The following is a 25,198-nucleotide window of genomic DNA, read 5'->3' as shown; positions in this document are numbered from 1 at the left end:
AACTTTGCAGGTCATAGGTGGTTGCAACTTGCAAAACGCAGGAGGTGAAAGGGAGGCTTTCAACTGGACACATTTCATGGATGTTTTGGGAAGTTGGAAACCGGGGAGGTCGGCTTACCCTGTTCCTCCCTCTGAGGGCCTTGTGGTGTCAGAGAAAAGCGCGAACGTGATGGAGAGAGTTTATAGAGGACATGTCAGTAAAAACAAGCTTGCTACTCCTGCGAGTAGATTTGGCACCAAGTAAAAAAAACTCTAATCCAAATTATGATGACGATGATAAGACACTAACTAATAGTGATCTACTGCACTTATTTGGAATAGTGGGTGGTGGTTTGGGGGTTTTCCGGGACAAGGAAAAGTGAAATGAAATCTGTCAGCACCTCAGTCAACAGGAAGAAGCTTTATTTGTGAACTTTGTGGACTTTTTGTGGCATGCCTGAGATATAGGAATGGTATTGGGCAAGAGTGGGAAGTGTTATTAGCATTGTCACCTTAAAGTAGAATCTAAGAAGCAAGAAAGGGACAATCAACATTATATTCGGCCACTATGTGGATTTTCTAATACCTTCTGTAGAGGAGAAATCACAATCATGGTGAAGTTGTTCTACCTATAATGGAAAATATTACACAAAATGAAATTTACAACTTAATTAAACATTTTTTTTAATGAATTGATCTAATGTTAAAACAGACATCATTTTCGTGTCTGAATTTGGGAAATAGTTTTCCACCAGAATCAAAACTACAAAAGTCAGCCAAAAGTAATTTTAGTTGTACTCAATACATTTTCAACATTCCCAAACTGGGAGCCAATCAAGGATGGAGTAGGTACTTGTCACAGAATCTTAAGTTGATTTATTGTTTTTTAAAAGTCTTGGGACTGGACTGCCTGTCCTCTATTTGTCACATTATTCAGGCAGCCTTCCTTCCACAATTACTGAAATACTTTTTTTCTTTCCAAGAATATAAAAGTCACTGTATCGACTTGTCTGCTCTCAATTTACTGGATAAGACCGAGAAAAAAAAAAAATGCACTGAGAGACCCGTGTTAAACATTAATGAGTGGCTGATGTAGTGAGTCACGGTTTGCTTGGTACGAGTTCAGAGCAGGAGCGACATGGGCCAGTAACACATATAAATCTTTCAAAACAACAGAGAGCAGACATAAGGCACTATTATTATGTCTTTGACCGTACTGGACTTTTCTTTTCCTTTTTTTCAATCTGGCTGCCCCCACTGACACACCACACTTTCACTTGTAAGTTAGCGGAGATGTTTATTTTACCTGCGATGTTTTAGTCACACTCCAGAATACATATTTGTCAGGTTTATTATGAGAAATTGCCGTTTATAAACAGCATACGCTGCTCTTTACTCAAGTAATGTGGCATTTCCTAATTGTACAAATAGAAAACTGTACAAATAAAACAAAATATTTGGTCACAAAATGAGGTACACTTACATCGAAAAATAAATCTATGTTAATAAACACAACACGACTCAGTGAGAACTGTTAGAGGCATGATGTCTCAGACTGGCTAAACCATTTTGCTACATTAAGTGACAAAAGTACAACCTAAATAATAATAAGTGTATTTATTGTGCAGATTTCATTCCATTGTAATGTACAGGTCTACCTAATAAAGTGACCAGGGATATGTCTGGGACACATACGTAGGTATATAAAACACCAATATATAGACACAGTATCAATTCTATCAATTAAATGTAGGATTATTTCACATGTCCTTTCACAGACTATGACAGTGAAATATGTATATAAAATAAATATTTGTAAAACCATAAACTATCCTAAAGCATAAACTGTAACAACTTTGTTCTGATTTAAAATGTGAAGTGTACATAGTCTGTTGTAAAACAATCAATGCTTGGTACATAAAGGTTCTCAGTAGAATAAGTGATAAATTCTTAGTTTATACTTTTTTTGCCATCTTCTGTGTCGATTGTCTCTCGCCGGGGTTTGGCAGTGATTTTGAAATCCAAAGGCCTCAGCGTTAAACCGTAGGCGCAATTTAGGGAGAGGTCTTTGTCGGGACATTTTTCAAAGTGACATTGTTGAAGGAGGATCGCAAAGAACAAGAAAATCTCTACTTTGGCAATCTGGTCACCGATGCAACGTCTCTTCCCTGCCGAGAAGATCATAACGTTATTGGTGAGGTCCTTGTCTAGGGAGCCATTGTCGTCAAGGAAGCGTGAGGGGTCAAAGGTCTGCGGGTCCTTCCACGTCAGGGGGTCGTGATTGATGGACCACTGATTGATGAAGACCACCGTGTCTTTTGGAATGCGAAAACCTTCGATAGTAACATCTGAGGTGGTAGAGTGGGGGATGGTGACGGGCACGAAACTGCTGAACCGCATTGTTTCATAGATGAAGGCATCAAGATAGGCCAGCTCACCTCTGTCCTCCACAGAGGGGAGTCTGTTGGGCCCCACCACCTTGTCCACCAACTGGTGGAGTCTCGTTTGAATTTCAGGGTGTTTCACAAGAAGGAGGAGTATCCAGTCGAGAGCAGTGGAAACAGTATCCAGACCTGCACCAATGAGATCTGAAACTGTCCCCTCAGTGTAGCCCTGGGTGAGTCCATTTTCACCCTCAGTCTTGGCAATGACCCCGAGAATGGCGTCGCTCATATCCCGGGTTACCTCAGGATCGAAGGTCTCCCTGTGCTCTTCAACTTTGCCCTGAACAAACTTGAAGAACTCCTTGTTCAAGTATTTGAAATTCTTGAACACACTGCGGACGGGATTTGGGAAAGATTGAAGCCACGGCATCACATCCACTAAGCTGCCAGCTCCAACCGTCTGTCCAAAGTCGGTAACTCTCTGTAACAAGGCTCTGAACTCAGCATCATCGTGTCCGTAACGTTTTCCGAAGCACAGGGCACAAATCACATTAGCTGCAGCTACTGTTAGCTCATGGGAAGGGTTGAAATAATGACCCTGAGATCCTAGCTTAAGGAAAATATCAACCAGTTCTTGAGCTTCGGCTGCAATTTGCCACTCAAAAGCTTTTTTGGTTTGGCTGTTGGCAGATGAGAACGCTCTGATGGTGGATTGAACAATTTTCCTGTGCATCTTCCACTCTTTGCTGTAACTGCTGAAAGTCAAGCTTTTCCCTCCCGACACATACTGAAAAGACACAAAGTTTGGCCTGCCTGCAAACTCCCTGCCGTGCTGAATCAGCGCTTGACGTATGGCCCTGTCGCCATTCAAGACCACAATGTCACTGCAACCGAGTCTTATCTGGTACACGTTACCATATTTTTCGGCCAGTTTGGCGAAGGTGATGTGAGGCATCTGGCCCAGCTGCATGGCGTTGCCCACCAAGGGCCAAGCGAAGGGTCCCGGCAGTCTTCTCTTGAGCCTTAGGTTCCTCGCCCGTAAACCGACCTCCAAGAAGATAAGGAAAAAAAAAGTTGCAACCAGAGCAGGCTGGAGCTGTCCACTCCACTCTCGAGCAACGCCGTTCCGAGTTAACTCAGCGTCCATGTGAGCCATTGTGTCGTCTGTCGTCTCACTTCAAACTAAATAATTCTCTGAGGTTCTCCTTTAGTCAATAAAGTCACAACCGAGGCCTTTCTTGTGCTTGGTCATTCATGATCAGACCAAATAAAGGCAGCACTCACTCTCCAGTTCGCTGCGGTGTGACTCGTCTTCAGATGACCACTTGAGAAGCAAGCAGATTCAAGCCTTCACTTATATGCATCCCTATGGTGGGAGGGGTCCGCCACTTATTTTTTTACTCCCCTCCCTTTTTTGACCACAGTTTGGAGACCTTAGTCCCACTCAGGCCTCCTTCCGGCAGCATCCCTTGTCAGGGTGCTGCTAAGCAGGAGATATTTTATAATCCATGTTGCTAAAAAAATCAGTTTTATCATATGAACAAAAAATAGGTTGCGCGGAACAACAAAATATAGTCGATTTTTTATTTTTTTTTATACAGGTGGCCGTTTACAATAACTGCTTTCCTCCAAACTTTTTATGTTATTAGCAAAAAGGTTTATTATCGCCCTCTGGATACTACGTCATCTATAAAATGTTTTAAGATTTAAATATCAAACTACTTGCTGTCTCATGCTGCTTTGTAATACGATGGTCAATCCAAAACAGTCTGTTGCCATTTTTTTGTGCTAATTCCAAACAGAGTCTTGATCGACCATGTGTGCATGTGAGTACTTGTGCAACAAAGACTTAGAAGCTATTGTGGTCTGATTCTACGCAGCCATAAATAAAGGTTTGCTTCACTTAAAAAACAATGTTTAATGACAAATAGACAATGGTGGCATCATTTTGCTGCCACATGTTTTGCAGTATGACCCACATAATACAGCGTGCGACTTTGCACAGTTGGGACTTTATCTCATTAAAAAGAATAACATGAAATTAAATCCAGACACAGAAAACATTCAGTATTTTTATTTACCATTATTATCAGTATTCATTTCAGATACAGCTTATTCTTGTCATCATTTAAAACCATCACATGATGCTCCTGGAGAAGGTAGACATGCGCTGAGCGTGCAGGCCTAAGACGGTGCAGGAACATCCGTGCAGCTTTGAAAATGTTGTAAACAAACAATCATGATAATGCCTCATGGGGGAAAGAAACATGGCGCACATCTGTGTTGTGTGTATTTGTGGGAGCGCTGTTTGGCACACGCTGCTCGGGGAACACTGGCTGCACAAAAAGTTTGTGCACATTTTTGCTGATGGATGTTGATAAAAGGCTTCCTCTTCACTTCCAAGTTCCCTTTCATCGTCCCATATTATGTCTTCACATGCTTTGAATACAGTAGATGATAGTAGACCGATAACATTTATTCTTACATTTACTATTTTACCCATAATATAGTATAAAAAAAAAACACATTGGAAAAGCACAATGTGAAAAAGGTTAAATATATTCTCATTATAATATCATGAATGAAAACAGTGAGTCAACTCGTGACCATAACATTCACAAGCATTTATTACATTACAATATTAGTTTAAATGGGCATTCAAAGTTGGTAAATGCCCCTGTGCTCATCCTATAAGTTCATGCAAAAAAAAAAAAGAAAAAACCTCTTAATATTCTCTTTATACTGTCTGAGAAATTAGGAGAACCTTTTTACCCTCTCGCATTGATGCCAAAAGTCCACTGACCGGAATTCCAACATTCACAAATGATAGATTTGACATCACACTCCCAATGCATGTTTAAATACATTATATTATACAATAAGACTTTGTGCAGATATGCTAGTACGGGCTGTTAGATGTCATTGGTGGGGAAGTTTGGGGAAGTTGCTGCTGGCCTTGAGTCACATTGTTGATACATGCAGTTTACGCTGGAGAAACCAAGCCAAGTAACTTTCCTCGAAGCTTGGCGGTGACAGAGTATGTGAGGGGCTTCAGCGACAGCCCGTAAGAGCAATCCTGGCTGACGGGATGAGAAGGGTCGCTCTCTAAGCCACATTGGTGCAACAAGACGGCCGTGAATAAAAACACTTCGACCTTGGCAATCTGGTCACCGATACATCGCCGCTTACCTATTGAAAAAATCATAACGCTGTTGACGACGTCTTTATCGAGGGCTCCGTTTTCACCCAGGAAGCGAGAGGGGTTGAAGATATGCGGATCCTTCCATTTCAGAGGGTCGTGGTTGACGGACCACTGGTTGATGAAGACCACCGTGTCTTTGGGGATGCTGAGACCTTCGATGGTGACGTCTGAGGTGGTGGAGTGAGGGATGGTGATGGGGACAAAGCTGGTGAAGCGCATGACCTCGTAGAGGAAGGCGTCCAGGTATGCCAACCTGCTTCGGTCCTCGGTTGAGGGCAGTCTGTCCGGACCCACCACTTTGTCGATGAGATCATGGAGCTTAGCTTGCTCCTCGGGGTATTTGACCAGCAGTAGCACGATCCACTGCATGATGGTGGATACCGTGTCTTGGCCCGCTCCAATCAGATCGGTCACCGTGGCTTCTACGAACTCTTTCGTCAAGCCGCTCTCGTCTCCGTGCTCGATCACGTTGATGATGGCGTCGCTCATGTCCCGGGTCACATCTGGATCGAAGGACTCTCTGTGCTGCACCACTTTATCTGTCACATAGGCGAAGAACTCCTCGTTGAGATTCTTAAAGTTCTCGTAGAGACTTCGGACCGGGTTGGGGAAGGATTGGAGCCAGGGCATGACATCGACCAAGCTTCCCGCACCGACCGTCTCGCCAAACTTGTCCAGCCTCGTCAACATGGTCCTGAACTCCACATCGTCGTGCCCGTATCGCCTCCCGAAGCAAAGTGCGCACAAGACGTTAGCGGCAGCTACTGTGAACTCATGAGACGGGTTAAAATATTGTCCATCTGTGCTGTGTCTCAAAAATGCCTGCACCAGTTCCATCGCCTCAGCCATAACGTGCTGCTCAAAGGCTTTTTTCGTCTGACTGTTTGCAGAGGAGAACGCTCTCAAGCTGGACTGGGCAATTTTCCTATGCGCCTTCCACTCTTTGCTGTAATTAGTGAACGTCAGGCTTCTCCCCCCTGAGATCATCTGGAAGGAGGGAAAGTTTGGTCTGCCGGCAAACTCTTTGCTGTGCTGTATCAAAGCCTGACGTATGGCCCTGTCGCCGTTCAGCACCACAATGTCACTGCAACCGAGTCTTATCTGGTACACGTTACCATATTTTTTGGCCAGTTTGGCAAAGGTGATGTGAGGCATCTGGCCCAGCTGCATGGCATTGCCCACAACGGGCCAGGCGAAGGGTCCCGGCAGTCTTCTCTTGAGTCTCAAGTTTCTGAACCAGAGGCAGGCTTCCAGGCAGAAGAGGAAGATAAAAGATGCAACAAGAGCTGGCTGGACCTCTCCACTCCACTCTCGCATGATGCTGCTGCTCTTCACAGCAAAGTCAGGGTCCACTGCCATGGAGACAAATAATTGGGACACTGCTTCAAAAAAGAATTTCTTTGTCTCAAAGTATATTAAGAAACTTTTTTTGTGTTTTAAATTCAAGCAAAAATGAATCTTTTTTGACCAAATCAGATGAAATTCTGAAGAGACAAGTTCATAAAAATGCCATTCAGTTTTCTATGAATGAGTTTGGCAAAAGTTTATATTTTGCAAATGATTTAAGGTTTGAGTGGCTTGACTGTGCCTCCCTCCACCTTATATATTATGCAGTTAGTGGGCAGGGCTCGGAATAGATGTCATTACTCCTCCCATTGTGGAAGTCCCGCAGACCCCCGCTACGTTATCTCCCTGACGCGGAGCGCTCTCGGAGGCGAGCGGCATATCGGGAGCGCGCGCAATGAGCGAGGGAGCGCGTCTGGAGGAGCGGAGACTTTGCAACTGGTGAAAGATTTAGTGGGGAACTTGTCGTGCCAATTTGTTCTGCTAATTGGGGGACTGGCAGCGTTTGTACCTCTCTGTGTGCAACTTTTTGAAATGCCTTTTTTGTCATTGTGGTCAGAAAAATATTGAGCGACTATTTATGCACTGTGGATGAGTGATTTATTGCAGTAATAGTTTTTTTTTATTAGCTCGGACTTTGAGACTGTGTGCATGTATTAACTGGTATTTGCTCCTGTCTCAATCCAGCTCTGGTTTATAAATCCACGACACAATACAAATATATTTTTTTGCATGAAAAATGACTCAATTCATTTGAAATAGTTTGTGCTTAAAAATAATAGTCTATATTAACAATTTATTTGGATAAGTGAGGCTTTTATTTTTAGGCAAGACTATAAAAGAAAAAAAAATAATGTTATGTTGCTGTTTAATGTTTGCACCTACAATAATAAAAATAGAGATTTAAAAAAAAAAACTCAAATGGTTAGGCAAGCAATAAACTATGACTATCAAGTGTATTATCAACACTGATATTCTTGACTTGACTAAAATGTAAAGAAAAGCTCGAGGGAGACAATGTCATGAAAAAGAAAAAAAATCAATCAAAATAGCAGACGAGAAAAAAAATATATGTGCAGACATCTAAAATATTGATGCAGTGCTGTATCTGACTTTGCCACATCATCATCTTTCTTGTTGCACATATATTCCACACCAGAAGTTACTTCATCATTGCACTAGTTTGTTCAGGTGTCCCACTTATATTAAGTATTAGTAGATGGATGGAAAGATAGATGAATTCACCCTGTAGACGTTTCATGATGCTGACTGTTTCAGCACCAGAGAATATTCACCAGGGGGGCTTTGGTTAAATTATTAATGACAATTATTCTAGATTGTAACTTACACCCTTATATGAGCAAGATTGATAGCAAGAGAATGGACAAATATTGTATTTACATTTTTACTGTTCTTTTATTTCTTGACAGACATCACTAAAAGGAAAAGACACAAAAAAACGAAAACAAAATGATATGTACTTGTCATGAGTTCAATGATTCAAGGAATGTTGTTACACCAACTAATAGCCCGAAATATGATTCCTGAGGTCCCAGGATAGCCCAGTCAAAGTCACTAACCTTGTGAAAATAAAAATAGAACAAAATAATGTAAAATTGTCAGTTTAAAAGAACAATCCTACCTATAGCTTGTTAAATAAAATCTCGAGGTCTCAAAGTTTCGTGTGGTTGGATTTACCTTAGGGTGCCTCAGCCCCCCAGAAAAATGGCCTGGACACGGCAATGGCGCAGTGCAAAACGTTTGCTTTTAATTAAGTGAAAATGTCATCATGCCTAAATGATGTAGACAAACAGGAAGACTACAATAAAACTATGAGTGTACATATCACAATGTGTTGTTCTTTCATGTTAATTACTCCAAAGAGGGCATTTATAGATATGGACTTGCACCGATTCCAAGCCTGGAAGCAGTTTGTCTGCGTGGCTAAGAACCAAAACCTCCACAATTATTCCTGGGTTAACCAGAGACATAGTAATGTCTTTGAATACACTGCACTGGGGGTGACTGTTTCTTCTCTGTTCTTATAGGGAAGAATTACCTCCCCCCCCCTCACCTCAGTCTACTCCTTGCACACATGTGGCCCCTTGAAAGTTGCATCCCCATCATGCTAATTCAAGCCAGGTTTGTGGCTGAGGAAGAGGGTGTTGGGGGGCTGTCACGGTGGGTGGGTTGGGGGGGGGGGGGGTCATGTGTGCATTTTGCGTGTGGCTGCTGTGTTAGCCTGTGATTACCTTTTGTAACCTGGCTGTGGGAGGTTGCCCCTGACCCGACGCTGACTCTAGCTGAGGGCATTGCGTGCATGTGTTTGTGGTTTGGGGAATGGTGGGAGGGTGGTGGGGGGTGGGGTCCCCTCTATATGCTACATGTGCTGGTGGGTGTGGGCAGTCAGTATGCAGAGACAGGACCAATGGCAGACCAGGCTGCTCTGGCTCTGGAGCTAATCATTGTTTACTAGTCTCATTTCCACTTCTCAGTGAGCTACTGTCACGCACAGCACCGACAGGGAGGAAGGAAGAGAGGGAAAGGGGGTCGGGTTTTGGATGGGACTAGGGGGGTTGCAGCAATGAAAGCGAAGCCAACAGGCAGTTGGGGAGCTGGCGGGACTTGGGAAAAAAGAAGCGTGGCGTGCATATAGGAGAATTTTGGGGAGGGGTGGTAATGCTGAGCTGAGACTGAAAAAGCTGTAAACACACCAACAAAAACATCCTGTGGGCAAGCACCTCCGTAAACAACCAGGAGGCAACCGCCGGGCATTTGTGCTTTGACTTGCTCCACGTCTTTATATGCCAGACCACAATCCGAAAGCAAGTTGACTAGGGAACATTGTCAATGTCAGACATGATTGTTGTTCGCGTGAAAAGGCATTCGAAGTGATCTAAAATGGTATGTAAGTAGTATTTTGTTACATGCTTTAAAAAAAGAGCACCCCCACAAGACTGAAGGGGAACACTTCAAGGACTGCGGATAGTCTCACGCGCCAGTCTCGGTTAAGTGCGAAGTTAAATATTCGGTTCTAAAGAATGTCAATTTGTACTCTTCCGCTCTTGGAATGTCACTTTTCATCTTTTTTTATGGACTGGGGTGCTCAAATGCTCCTAATAAATTCATAGTTTGAAGTTGAAGTGTGATGGTTTGTTGCCATTTGCCAAGCAGTGTAATTTTATAAAGCGGCCATGATTATTTGTGTGGAGCTGTACATGCAATCTGATATAAGATTGGCCCCATTATGTCACTGAGGCCTCTGGGCCCTGTGTTCATTTGGAACAAATAAAAAGCCCAGTCAATCTGCTTATTGGGAAATATTTATTTCATTTGTGTCAGACAAAAAAAAAATGACTAAGAGAGACGAGCGTTTTGGAAAATGTTAGGAATGATTCAAGATATGTCGAAGGCTTCCAAAAATCTTTTTTATGAGGTCTTGCGGATAAATATAGCTGGAACAGAGTGCATGACAAGGCATGGTTATATTTTGTGACCTGTTCTTTTACTCGAGGTTATTTAGGAACACGACAATTCCGAACTACAGCCATTCAATAAGCTGAAAAATGTCAATTCGGTCAGCGTCGAATGATAATTGTTCCCAATTCAAAAAATTTCACAGAAGCTTTAGTAACATGTCTGTTGCATGCTTTCTTCAAAAAAACAAGAATGATGGACGATTTTTACAGTAAATATTTAATGTCATTTTACAATTGGCTTGTTTGGGGCGGACTTGTTTCATGCATTTTCCCACAGGAAAAGAAGAAATACAACCACCACCATCATTAAACCTTTTTTTAACTTTACAGGAATATTTTATATTTATTAAAGTGTCAAATAAGTTCATCTTAGGTGACAGTTTACAATTACGAATGATACAATTTCAAACTACATACACAACTGTGCAATTACAAATTAAAATTACAAACATACGCTACTGTTCAGAAGTTTACACATACACTACTGTTCAAAAAAAAAAAGAAAAAAAGATATATACGTATAACTTGTTATATTACTGACTGCCTAAATGAAATAAATTACATAATACTTTTGTAATGCATTAGGCCCAACACTGCTTCTTCACATTAAAGTTTATATCAGAAGCTTAGTCACAAACTATAAACTGGGTAAAGACTTCATTACGTTCTGGTTTTGTTGTTAAGTAGATAAGTACAGTAATTAAATTGCAATCTTTCCTCACACATTTGAGCACTTCTCACCTTTGCTGTGTGATAGAACTTCACTGCGTGGCACCAAGCTCAACAGCTATTTATTACGTAAATCATAGACTTATTTCGTTTTAATGCTGTGGTGTTTTCGCGTGCTTAGGGAGCCGGGCGGGGATGAGCTTGCGTGCTGCGCCGGCCTGGCGTGCACGGACCTCGGCCACTGAACTCCGGCTACCCAGGGGAGCGGGGAGCAGGGAGTGGGGGCTTGCATGGAGGAGGGGGGGCGCGGCTCTGTACCGAGATTAAAATGAGACGAGGGAGAGAAAGCGAGGTGAAATGGCTTCCAGATGACCTCGAGTCTGTGAGCTCATCAGGCGGCACTTTTAGGACCTTTTGTTAGGTATCTCACCTCCTGTTTGAATCATCTGAATGGAATCACGATATGGGTAGAACTTGACCTAGTACGTAATATAAAAAATGTGAAATACTTGGACTTTTCTTGGATTTCTTGTTGATTAAAATGGAAACATTTGGCAAGGCAATTTCATAGGAGGTCGCGACCTTTTTAATTTCCATAGTTTTATGTCTTATTAACACGCTCCAAATGAGCTAAATTACTTCACAATCGTTTGTTAGCTGCAGAACCAGACGGTGTTTTCATGCAACACACAAAGTGTGACAAAGCACCTAATGAATTGACTAGACTGTTTTTTTTTTTTTAAACTCAGTGCATGCTAATGTTGTTTTGCTCCTATTTGTTTGTTTACTGCTGTTTGTTGTGATGAACTAGATCGTCGTCATTGTTATGAAACAGCACGTTGCTTTTTTTTTTTAAATCTTTTTTTTTCTTTACTGATTGGCATCTTTCATGAGCTCCTTTGTCTGTGTCTGTGCAAGGCTCGGCAGGTGGGGAAGCGGAGGCCAGTGGCTCGGCCTCGGCACACTGAGTGTTCCGTGCAGTATGGATACAAGCAGCAGGTTGCTCTCCTCATTGTGTAATTGGGCGGATAAAGTTCCGTGATTCCCTCTCTTTTGCACCTTCATGTGTTCTGCATGAGCAGCTCTGTGCATTTTAGGATCCTGAAAATGAAGCCGGGTCAGTGTGCGGTCACGTTAGCCCCCCCCTCCTTCACCGCTCCAATTCTGCTGTGGATGGGACTGCCGCAAGATTGAAACAGAACTCATTCATGGCCTTCGGTGATTCAGAGCCATGTTGTAGTCTCACAGCTATTGTTACTTTTTTTTTTTTTTTTACAAATGGCCTGGAATTTGTCTGAATTCTGCCGTTTTTTCTATTTTAATCCTTTTGCTGTGTTTGAGCAAGCAAGCTGGAAAAAGTTAAGGAGGTGTGCGGCCGCTTAATGGGAATAGGATTAAAACGATGAGGAGAATAAGTCATCCTTACAGTAGGCCAGACAAGCACTTTGCGGGAGTGCTGAATATGCACAATCTGCTGTTATATACACTTACATGGAAAATACTCTTTAGAGCTGCTGCTACTTTCCAAATACGTGATTTAATGATTTCACATTTTTTTGTAAACAACTCATTGTAACCATCTGCTAGCATTTAACAGCATTGGCAGTTTTTCAACTCGGTTAATAGTTCACCTTTTTTTTTTTCATACAGTTTTAGTGTTGTGATTATATTTGCGCTATTTGGGGAACGAGGAACCTGCTGAGGTCTTTATAAAGTCTGCTAAATGTCCTCAGATAACTGACGAGTCGTCACAGCAAGACGATGGATAATAACAGCGTGATCCTTGCCGATGACTCTTGTCCTCTGGTGCACTCCACCAGCACGAGGTGTCATATTTGCTTTCAGTTGACTGATGAGAGGGCCTCTGAGTGCCTGAACGTTCACGTAGTAGTTAATAGAACAATATTTGATTTTGTTTAACAGTAAATGTCATGCATTATTATTATTTGTCATGCGCTGTCATGTTTTTAGACCATAATTTTATTTGAATTTGTTATGGTAGGTTACAAATCATTTTAAATTATGACCATTTGTTCAAAATGAAAAAAGTTAACCTTTGTTTCATTGTATGAAATTGATTGTTTCCATTATACACGTTGCCATTTTAATCTGTCACATGATGTCACCGCCACGAACGACAGTAGTCAATTTTTCTCTATTCATTTTCCTATTCATGTTTGACCATCATCTGCACCATTGGCATGAAGTTGCTTTCGAGCAGTTCGCCACACGCACACACCATATTTGTGTCACTTAATGTCTGCTAGCATGACTGCAGTTCATACTTTCCATTTCACACATAGTCAAAGTCGCTCGGTTCAGCCAGGAATTGAGAGAAGGAAAATACATTTACAGTCAATGTATCTTCGATGTGTGCATTCTTCTCTGCATTTTCTCTCCTTATATTTCCTATTGTATTTTCATACTTTTCACTACTATTTTGGAATATAAATACAAAGCGGTTACCTGGCCAATCTCAAGGTTTCACTCTCATCCTGTTCTTGAATCTTGAGCCTAAACCCTTATTTATTAATATTGCTTGATATATTACTCTAATTTGTGACATACGGCACAGCACGAGGATGAGTATTTTGCACTGTATTTTATTACAGTCCAAATTCATAACTAGACTTGTCTGGGCCCCTGCGTGAGAAGGCCGGCTCCCTCTCGCTGGGCTTGTTTTCTTTGCGTGACCATGTCTCTCAGCTCTGTCACTCCTGGCCCCTCCTGGCCTGCACGACCCCCCTCTCCCCTGACCCTCTTCGTGCCCTCGTTAGCTGGCACGGTGCTGGTTTATTTGCTTTGGCCGCCCGCCCGTGTGAAAGGCACATTTCTATGACAATGCGCACAGAAGGGTTATCTCATAGAGCGGAGCCATGGCGGAGGTGTCGCTAGAGGTAGCCGTGTGCGGATCGGAAAGACCTTTGTGAACGGCAGCATGTTTGAGTGCGTGACCTCCGTGTCTAGTCAAAAGGAAACAAGATCGGAAAGACTCTTTGTGCGCGGCAGCGTATTTGAGTGTGTGACCTCCATGTCTGGTCAAAAGGAAACATCTCCTCCATCTAGTTTTGACGAGTGACACGGACAAGCAGGTCATTCAGAGTTTATTGTCTCATCCATTGACGAGGGGGGAAAAAAAAAGGGAACATGATGATCATTGGGGGAACTGTCACTTGTTCCCACTGAATCCACAAAACGCTCACGCTAACGTTCATGCCTCCTGCCAAGTGTCCTGAATTATATTCTGAGCAAAGATGGCCCAGCGCAAGAGCATCACACAATGATTTCCTGTCAATTGAAACAATTGTGGAAAAAAATATATATCGTGCATTTTTTAATATTACAACAACCCCCCCCAAATAATACCAATTATAATCTGTCTTTTTATCAGGTATAAATAGCTTTAAGCTACTGCAGGATCACAATTTGGTCACTTAGAGGTGCACAGTAATTAGCACATCTGTCTCACAGTTTTGAAGTTCACGCTTTGAATCTTGACTCAGGCCCTCCTGTGTGGAGTTGGCAAGTTCTCAACTTGCTTATGGGAGTTTCCTCTCACCCAAAGTCTGCTGGGATACGCTTCACCTCACGTGTGATCCCAAATATTAATTAATTGTAGACGTTTAAAATAGGTTTATTTATAGATCTAAAATAGGTTGATTTATAGACCAGAAATAGACGTCTAAAATAGGTTGATTTTTAGATCTAAAATAGGTTGATATATAGACCTAAAGTAGACGATTTATAGACCAGAAATAGACGTCTAAAATAGGTTGATTTTTTAGATCTAAAATAGGTTGATATATAGACCTAAAATAGACGCCTAAATTAGGTTGATTTATAGACCCTTAGGTTGATTTATAGACCTAACGTAGATGTTTAAAATAGGTTTATTTATAGATCTAAAATAGGTTGATTTATAGACCACAAATAGACGTCTAAAATAGTTGATTTTTAGATCTAAAATAGGTTGATATATAGACCTAAAAAAGACGCCTAAATTAGGTTGATTTATAGACCCTTAGTTTGATTTATAGACCTAAAGCAGACGTTTAAAATAGGTTTATTTATAGATCTAAAATAGACCAGAAATAGACGTCTAAAATAGGTTGATCTTTAGATCTAAAATAGGTTGATATATAGACCTAAAATAGACGCCTAAATTAGGTTGATTTATAGACCCTTAGGTTGATTTATAGACCTAAAGTAGACGTTTAAAATAGGTTTATTTGTAGATCTAAAATAGACCAGAAATAGACGTCTAAAATAGGTTGATTTTTAGATCTAAAATAGGTTGATATATAGACCTAAAGTAGACGATTTATAGACCAGAAATAGAGGTCTAAAATAGGTTGATATATAGACCTAAAATAGACACCTAAATTAGGTTGATTTATAGACCCTTAGGTTGATTTATAGACCTAAAGTAGACGTTTAAAATAGGTTTATTTATAGATCTAAAATAGGTTGATTTATAGACCAGAAATAGACGTCTAAAATAGGTTGGTTTTTTAGATCTAAAAGAGGTTGATATATAGACCTAAAATAGACGCCTAGATTAGGTTGATGTATAGACCCTTAGGTTGATTTATAGACCTAACGTAGACGTTTAAAATAGGTTTATTTATAGATCTAAAATAGGTTGATTTATAGACCAGAAATAGACGTCTAAAATAGGTTGATTTTTAGATCTAAAATAGGTTGATATATAGACCTAAAATAGACGCCTAAATTAGGTTGATTTATAGACCCTTAGGTTGATTTATATACCTAAAGTAGACGTTTAAAATAGGTTTATTTATAAATCTAAAATAGACCAGAAATAGACGTCTAAAATAGGTTGATTTTTAGATCTAAAATAGGTTGATATATAGACCTAAAATAGACGCCTAAATTAGGTTGATTTATAGACCCTTAGGTTGATTTATAGACCTAAAGTAGACGTCTAAAATAGGTTGATTTTTAGATCTAAAATAGGTTGATATATAGACCTAAAGTAGACGATTTATAGACCAGAAATAGAGGTCTAAAATAGGTTGATTTTTAGATCTAAAATAGGTTGATATATAGACCTAAAATAGACACCTAAATTAGGTTGATTTATAGACCCTTAGGTTGATTTATAGACCTAAAGTAGACGTTTAAAATAGGTTTATTTATAGATCTAAAATAGGTTGATTTATAGACCAGAAATAGACGTCTAAAATAGGTTGGTTTTTTAGATCTAAAAGAGGTTGATATATAGACCTAAAATAGACGCCTAGATTAGGTTGATGTATAGACCCTTAGGTTGATTTATAGACCTAACGTAGACGTTTAAAATAGGTTTATTTATAGATCTAAAATAGGTTGATTTATAGACCAGAAATAGACGTCTAAAATAGGTTGATTTTTAGATCTAAAATAGGTTGATATATAGACCTAAAATAGACGCCTAAATTAGGTTGATTTATAGACCCTTAGGTTGATTTATAGACCTAAAGTAGACGTTTAAAATAGATCTAAAATAGGTTGATATATAGACCAGAAATAGACGTCTACAATAGGTAGATTTTTAGATCTAAAATAGGTTGATATATAGACCTAAAATAGACGCCTAAATTAGGTTGATTTATAGACCCTTAGGTTGATTTATAGACCTAAAGTAGACGTCTAAAATAGGTTGATTTTTAGATCTAAAATAGGTTGATATATAGACCTAAAGTAGACGATTTATAGACCAGAAATAGACGTCTAAAATAGGTTGATTTTTAGATCTAAAATAGGTTGATATATAGACCTAAAATAGACACCTAAATTAGGTTGATTTATAGACCCTTAGGTTGATTTATACACCTAAAGTAGACGTTTAAAATAGGTTCATTTATAGATCTAAAATAGGTTGATTTATAGACCAGAAATAGACGTCTAAAATAGGTTGATTTTTTAGATCTAAAAGAGGTTCATATATAGACCTAAAATAGACGCCTAGATTAGGTTGATGTATAGACCCTTAGGTTGATTTGTAGACCTAACGTAGACGTTTAAAATAGGTTTATTTATAGATCTAAAATAGGTTGATTTATAGACCAGAAATAGACGTCTAAAATAGGTTGATCTTTAGATCTAAAATAGGTTGATATATAGACCTAAAATAGACGCCTAAATTAGGTTGATTTATAGACCCTTAGGTTGATTTATAGACCTAAAGTAGACGTTTAAAATAGGTTTATTTGTAGATCTAAAATAGACCAGAAATAGACGTCTAAAATAGGTTGATTTTTAGATCTAAAATAGGTTGATATATAGACCTAAAGTAGACGATTTATAGACCAGATATAGAGGTCTAAAATAGGTTGATTTTTAGATCTAAAATAGGTTGATATATAGACCTAAAATAGACACCTAAATTAGGTTGATTTATAGACCCTTAGGTTGATTTATAGACCTAAAGTAGACGTTTAAAATAGGTTTATTTATAGATCTAAAATAGGTTGATTTATAGACCAGAAATAGACGTCTAAAATAGGTTGGTTTTTTAGATCTAAAAGAGGTTGATATATAGACCTAAAATAGACGCCTAGATTAGGTTGATGTATAGACCCTTAGGTTGATTTATAGACCTAACGTAGACGTTTAAAATAGGTTTATTTATAGATCTAAAATAGGTTGATTCATAGACCAGAAATAGACGTCTAAAATAGGTTGATTTTTAGATCTAAAATAGGTTGATATATAGACCTAAAATAGACGCCTAAATTAGGTTGATTTATAGACCCTTAGGTTGATTTATAGACCTAAAGTAGACGTTTAAAATAGGTTTATTTATAAATCTAAAATAGACCAGAAATAGACGTCTAAAATAGGTTGATTTTTAGATCTAAAATAGGTTGATATATAGACATAAAATAGACGCCTAAATTAGGTTGATTTATAGACCCTTAGGTTGATTTATAGACCTAAAGTAGACGTTTAAAATAGATCTAAAATAGGTTGATATATAGACCAGAAATAGACGTCTACAATAGGTTGATTTTTAGATCTAAAATACGTTGATATATAGACCTAAAATAGACGCCGAAATTAGGTTGATTTATAGACCCTTAGGTTGATTTATAGACCTAAAGTAGACGTCTAAAATAGGTTGATTTTTAGATCTAAAATAGGTTGATATATAGACCTAAAGTAGACGATTTATAGACCGGAAATAGACGTCTAAAATAGGTTGATTTTTAGATCTAAAATAGGTTGATATATAGACCTAAAATAGACACCTAAATTAGGTTGATTTATAGACCCTTAGGTTGATTTATAGACCTAAAGTAGACGTTTAAAATAGGTTCATTTATAGATCTAAAATAGGTTGATTTATAGACCAGAAATAGACGTCTAAAATAGGTTGATTTTTTAGATCTAAAAGAGGTTGATATATAGACCTAAAATAGACGCCTAGATTAGGTTGATGTATAGACCCTTAGGTTGATTTATAGACCTAACGTAGATGTTTAAAATAGGTTTATTTATAGATCTAAAATAGGTTGATTTATAGACCAGAAATAGACGTCTAAAATAGGTTGATTTTTAGATCTAAAATAGGTTGATATATAGACCTAAAATAGCCGTCTAAATTAGGTTGATTTATAGACCCTTAGGTTGATTTATAGACCTAAAGTAGACGTTTAAAATAGGTTTATTTATAAATCTAAAATAGACCAGAAATAGACGTCTAAAATAGGTTGATTTTTAGATCTAAAATAGGTTGATATATAGACCTAAAATAATAGCCTAAATTAGGTTGATTTATAGACCCTTAGGTTGATTTATAGACCTAAAGTAGACGTTTAAAATAGATCTAAAATAGGTTGATATATAGACCAGAAATAGACGTCTAAAATAGGTTGATTTTTAGATCTAAAATAGGTTGATATATAGACCTAAAATAGACGCCTAAATTAGGTTGATTTATAGACCCTTAGGTTGATTTATAGACCTAAAGTAGACGTTTAAAATAGGTTTATTTTTAGATCTAAAATAGGTTGATATATAGACCTAAAATAGACGATTTATAGACCAGAAATAGACGTCTAAAATAGGTTGATTTTTAGATCTAAAATAGGTTGATATATAGACCTAAGATAGACGCCTAAATTAGGTTGATTTATAGACCCTTAGGTTGATTTATAGACCTAACGTGGATGTTTAAAATAGGTTTATTTATAGATCTAAAATAGGTTGATTTATAGACCACAAATAGACGTCTAAAATAGGTTGATTTTTAGATCTAAAATAGGTTGATATATAGACCTAAAAAAGACGCCTAAATTAGGTTGATTTATAGACCCTTAGTTTGATTTATAGACCTAAAGTAGACGTTTAAAATAGGTTTATTTATAGATCTAAAATAGACCAGAAATAGACGTCTAAAATAGGTTGATCTTTAGATCTAAAATAGGTTGATATATAGACCTAAAATAGACGCCTAAATTAGGTTGATTTATAGACCCTTAGGTTGATTTATAGACCTAAAGTAGACGTTTAAAATAGGTTTATTTGTAGATCTAAAATAGACCAGAAATAGACGTCTAAAATAGGTTGATTTTTAGATCTAAAATAGGTTGATATATAGACCTAAAGTAGACGATTTATAGACTGGAAATAGAGGTCTAAAATAGGTTGATTTTTAGATCTAAAATAGGTTGATATATAGACCTAAAATAGACACCTAAATTAGGTTGATTTATAGACCCTTAGGTTGATTTATAGACCTAAAGTAGACGTTTAAAATAGGTTTATTTATAGATCTAAAATAGGTTGATTTATAGACCAGAAATAGACGTCTAAAATAGGTTGGTTTTTTAGATCTAAAAGAGGTTGATATATAGACCTAAAATAGACGCCTAGATTAGGTTGATGTATAGACCCTTAGGTTGATTTATAGACCTAACGTAGACGTTTAAAATAGGTTTATTTATAGATCTAAAATAGGTTGATATATAGACCTAAAATAGACGATTTATAGACCAGAAATAGACGTCTAAAATAGGTTGATTTTTAGATCTAAAATAGGTTGATATATAGACCTAAAATAGACATCTAAATTAGGTTGATTTATAGACCCTTAGGTTGATTTATAGACCTAAAGTAGACGTTTAAAATAGGTTTATTTATAGATCTAAAATAGGTGAATTTATAGACCTAAAATAGGTTGATTTATAGACCTAAAATAGTCAAAACTAAACTGTCGAGGTAGGGTCATTCAACAAAGTTTCCCAACCCTTATTAACTTGCAAAATCTTGATCTTGGCTCAATTTACTAGACGTCTAAATTAAAAACATTAAATATGATCATATTTTGGAATTTTGAAGTCTGAACAAGCCGTAAGTTGTATAAATAATGCACAGAAGTTGTTTGGGTTTAACAAGCATATTGATCCGTACATGTGAATTGGTTATTCCTGTACCACTGATAAAGATAAAATTAAGTTGATTTTCAGACCAAAAATAAACGTTTAAAAAAGGTTGATTTTTAAACCAAAAATTGACTAAACAAGGTTGATTTTTAAACCAAACATAGATGTATTAAATAGGTTGAATTTTAAACCAAAAATAGACGTCTAAAATAGGTTGATTTTTAAACCAAAAATAGACGTCTAAAAAAGGTTGATTTTTAAACCAAAAATAGACGTCTAAAATAGGTTGATTTTTAGATCTAAAATAGGTTGATATATAGACCTAAAATAGACACCTAAATTAGGTTGATTTATAGACCCTTAGGTTGATTTATAGACCTAAAGTAGACGTTTAAAATAGGTTTATTTATAGATCTAAAATAGGTTGATTTATAGACCAGAAATAGACGTCTAAAATAGGTTGATTTTTTAGATCTAAAATAGGTTGATATATAGACCTAAAATAGACGCCTAAATTAGGTTGATTTATAGACCCTTAGGTTGATTTATAGACCTAAAGTAGACGTTTAAAATACGTTTATTTATAAATCTAAAATAGACCAGAAATAGACGTCTAAAATAGGTTGATTTTTAGATCTAAAATAGGTTGATATATAGACATAAAATAGACGCCTAAATTAGGTTGATTTATAGACCCTTAGGTTGATTTATAGACCTAAAGTAGACGTTTAAAATAGATCTAAAATAGGTTGATATATAGACCAGAAATAGACGTCTACAATAGGTTGATTTTTAGATCTAAAATAGGTTGATATATAGACCTAAAATAGACGCCTAAATTAGGTTGATTTATAGACCCTTAGGTTGATTTATAGACCTAAAGTAGACGTCTAAAATAGGTTGATTTTTAGATCTAAAATAGGTTGATATATAGACCTAAAGTAGACGATTTATAGACCAGAAATAGACGTCTAAAATAGGTTGATTTTTAGATCTAAAATAGGTTGATATATAGACCTAAAATAGACACCTAAATTAGGTTGATTTATAGACCCTTAGGTTGATTTATACACCTAAAGTAGACGTTTAAAATAGGTTCTTTTATAGATCTAAAATAGGTTGATTTATAGACCAGAAATAGACGTCTAAAATAGGTTGATTTTTTAGATCTAAAAGAGGTTGATATATAGACCTAAAATAGACGCCTAGATTAGGTTGATGTATAGACCCTTAGGTTGATTTGTAGACCTAACGTAGACGTTTAAAATAGGTTTATTTATAGATCTAAAATAGGTTTATTTATAGACCAGAAATAGACGTCTAAAATAGGTTGATTTTTAGATCTAAAATAGGTTGATATATAGACCTAAAATAGACGTCTAAATTAGGTTGATTTATAGACCCTTAGGTTGATTTATAGACCTAAAGTAGACGTTTAAAATAGGTTTATTTATAAATCTAAAATAGACCAGAAATAGACGTCTAAAATAGGTTGATTTTTAGATCTAAAATAGGTTGATATATAGACCTAAAATAATAGCCTAAATTAGGTTGATTTATAGACCCTTAGGTTGATTTATAGACCTAAAGTAGACGTTTAAAATAGATCTAAAATAGGTTGATATATAGACCTAAAATAGACGCCTAAATTAGGTTGATTTATAGACCCTTAGGTTGATTTATAGACCTAAAGTAGACGTTTAAAATAGGTTTATTTTTAGATCTAAAATAGGTTGATATATAGACCTAAAATAGACGATTTATAGACCAGAAATAGACGTCTAAAATAGGTTGATTTTTAGATCTAAAATAGGTTGATATATAGACCTAAAATAGACGCCTAAATTAGGTTGATTTATAGACCCTTAGGTTGATTTATAGACCTAACGTAGATGTTTAAAATAGGTTTATTTATAGATCTAAAATAGGTTGATTTATAGACCACAAATTGACGTCTAAAATAGGTTGATTTTTAGATCTAAAATAGGTTGATATATAGACCTGAAAAAGACGCCTAAATTAGGTTGATTTATAGACCCTTAGTTTGATTTATAGACCTAAAGTAGACGTTTAAAATAGGTTTATTTATAGATCTAAAATAGACCAGAAATAGACGTCTAAAATAGGTTGATCTTTAGATCTAAAATAGGTTGATATATAGACCTAAAATAGACGCCTAAATTAGGTTGATTTATAGACCCTTAGGTTGATTTATAGACCTAAAGTAGACGTTTAAAATAGGTTTATTTGTAGATCTAAAATAGACCAGAAATAGACGTCTAAAATAGGTTGATTTTTAGATCTAAAATAGGTTGATATATAGACCTAAAGTAGACGATTTATAGACCAGAAATAGAGGTCTAAAATAGGTTGATTTTTAGATCTAAAATAGGTTGATATATAGACCTAAAATAGACACCTAAATTAGGTTGATTTATAGACCCTTAGGTTGATTTATAGACCTAAAGTAGACGTTTAAAATAGGTTTATTTATAGATCTAAAATAGGTTGATTTATAGACCAGAAATAGACGTCTAAAATAGGTTGGTTTTTTAGATCTAAAAGAGGTTGATATATAGACCTAAAATAGACGCCTAGATTAGGTTGATGAATAGACCCTTAGGTTGATTTATAGACCTAACGTAGACGTTTAAAATAGGTTTATTTATAGATCTAAAATAGGTTGATTTATAGACCAGAAATAGACGTCTAAAATAGGTTGATTTTTAGATCTAAAATAGGTTGATATATAGACCTAAAATAGACGCCTAAATTAGGTTGATTTATAGACCCTTAGGTTGATTTATAGACCTAAAGTAGACGTTTAAAATAGGTTTATTTATAAATCTAAAATAGACCAGAAATAGACGTCTAAAATAGGTTGATTTTTAGATCTAAAATAGGTTGATATATAGACATAAAATAGACGCCTAAATTAGGTTGATTTATAGACCCTTAGGTTGATTTATAGACCTAAAGTAGACGTTTAAAATAGATCTAAAATAGGTTGATATATAGACCAGAAATAGACGTCTACAATAGGTTGATTTTTAGATCTAAAATAGGTTGATATATAGACCTAAAATAGACGCCTAAATTAGGTTGATTTATAGACCCTTAGGTTGATTTATAGACCTAAAGTAGACGTCTAAAATAGGTTGATTTTTAGATCTAAAATAGGTTGATATATAGACCTAAAGTAGACGATTTATAGACCGGAAATAGACGTCTAAAATAGGTTGATTTTTAGATCTAAAATAGGTTGATATATAGACCTAAAATAGACACCTAAATTAGGTTGATTTATAGACCCTTAGGTTGATTTATAGACCTAAAGTAGACGTTTAAAATAGGTTCATTTATAGATCTAAAATAGGTTGATTTATAGACCAGAAATAGACGTCTAAAATAGGTTGATTTTTTAGATCTAAAAGAGGTTGATATATAGACCTAAAATAGACGCCTAGATTAGGTTGATGTATAGACCCTTAGGTTGATTTATAGACCTAACGTAGACGTTTAAAATAGGTTTATTTATAGATCTAAAATAGGTTGATTTATAGACTAGAAATAGACGTCTAAAATAGGTTGATTTTTAGATCTAAAATAGGTTGATATATAGACCGAAAATAGACGTCTAAATTAGGTTGATTTATAGACCCTTAGGTTGATTTATAGACCTAAAGTAGACGTTTAAAATAGGTTTATTTATAAATCTAAAATAGACCAGAAATAGACGTCTAAAATAGGTTGATTTTTAGATCTAAAATAGGTTGATATATAGACCTAAAATAATAGCCTAAATTAGGTTGATTTATAGACCCTTAGGTTGATTTATAGACCTAAAGTAGACGTTTAAAATAGATCTAAAATAGGTTGATATATAGACCAGAAATAGACGTCTAAAATAGGTTGATTTTTAGATCTAAAATAGGTTGATATATAGACCTAAAATAGACGCCTAAATTAGGTTGATTTATAGACCCTTAGGTTGATTTATAGACCTAAAGTACACGTTTAAAATAGGTTTATTTTTAGATCTAAAATAGGTTGATATATAGACCTAAAATAGACGATTTATAGACCAGAAATAGACGTCTAAAATAGGTTGATTTTTAGATCTAAAATAGGTTGATATATAGACCTAAAATAGACGCCTAAATTAGGTTGATTTATAGACCGTTAGGTTGATTTATAGACCTAACGTAGATGTTTAAAATAGGTTTATTTATAGATCTAAAATAGGTTGATTTATAGACCACAAATAGACGTCTAAAATAGGTTGATTTTTAGATCTAAAATAGGTTGATATATAGACCTAAAAAAGACGCCTAAATTAGGTTGATTTATAGACCCTTAGTTTGATTTATAGACCTAAAGTAGACGTTTAAAATAGGTTTATTTATAGATCTAAAATAGACCAGAAATAGACGTCTAAAATAGGTTGATCTTTAGATCTAAAATAGGTTGATATATAGACCTAAAATAGACGCCTAAATTAGGTTGATTTATAGACCCTTAGGTTGATTTATAGACCTAAAGTAGACGTTTAAAATAGGTTTATTTGTAGATCTAAAATAGACCAGAAATAGACGTCTAAAATAGGTTGATTTTTAGATCTAAAATAGGTTGATATATAGACCTAAAGTAGACGATTTATAGACCAGAAATAGAGGTCTAAAATAGGTTGATTTTTAGATCTAAAATAGGTTGATATATAGACCTAAAATAGACACCTAAATTAGGTTGATT

The 25,198-nt window shown here is 36.4% G+C and overlaps 2 protein-coding genes across 2 annotated transcripts; both read right to left on the bottom strand.

The window, feature by feature from the left end:
- Positions 1-1,256: 1,256 nt before the first annotated feature.
- On the bottom strand, positions 1,257-3,682 carry LOC133169420 (cytochrome P450 1B1-like). The gene has a single exon (XM_061301615.1). It carries the CDS (start codon positions 3,517-3,519, stop codon positions 1,930-1,932), a length of 1,590 nt encoding a protein of 529 aa, XP_061157599.1. The 5' UTR covers positions 3,520-3,682; the 3' UTR covers positions 1,257-1,929.
- A 740-nt stretch (positions 3,683-4,422) lies between these two features.
- Positions 4,423-7,135, bottom strand: LOC133169421 (cytochrome P450 1B1-like). The gene has a single exon (XM_061301616.1). The coding sequence runs from the start codon at positions 6,922-6,924 to the stop codon at positions 5,347-5,349; it is 1,578 nt and encodes a 525-aa protein (XP_061157600.1). The 5' UTR covers positions 6,925-7,135; the 3' UTR covers positions 4,423-5,346.
- Positions 7,136-25,198: the final 18,063 nt, after the last annotated feature.

The sequence above is a fragment of the Syngnathus typhle genome, linkage group LG16, assembly GCF_033458585.1.
Source record: "Syngnathus typhle isolate RoL2023-S1 ecotype Sweden linkage group LG16, RoL_Styp_1.0, whole genome shotgun sequence".
Classification (NCBI taxonomy): Eukaryota; Metazoa; Chordata; class Actinopteri; order Syngnathiformes; family Syngnathidae; genus Syngnathus; species Syngnathus typhle.
The sequence above is the reverse complement of the archived record's forward strand: the minus strand, read 5'-3'. Positions and strand labels throughout refer to the sequence as shown.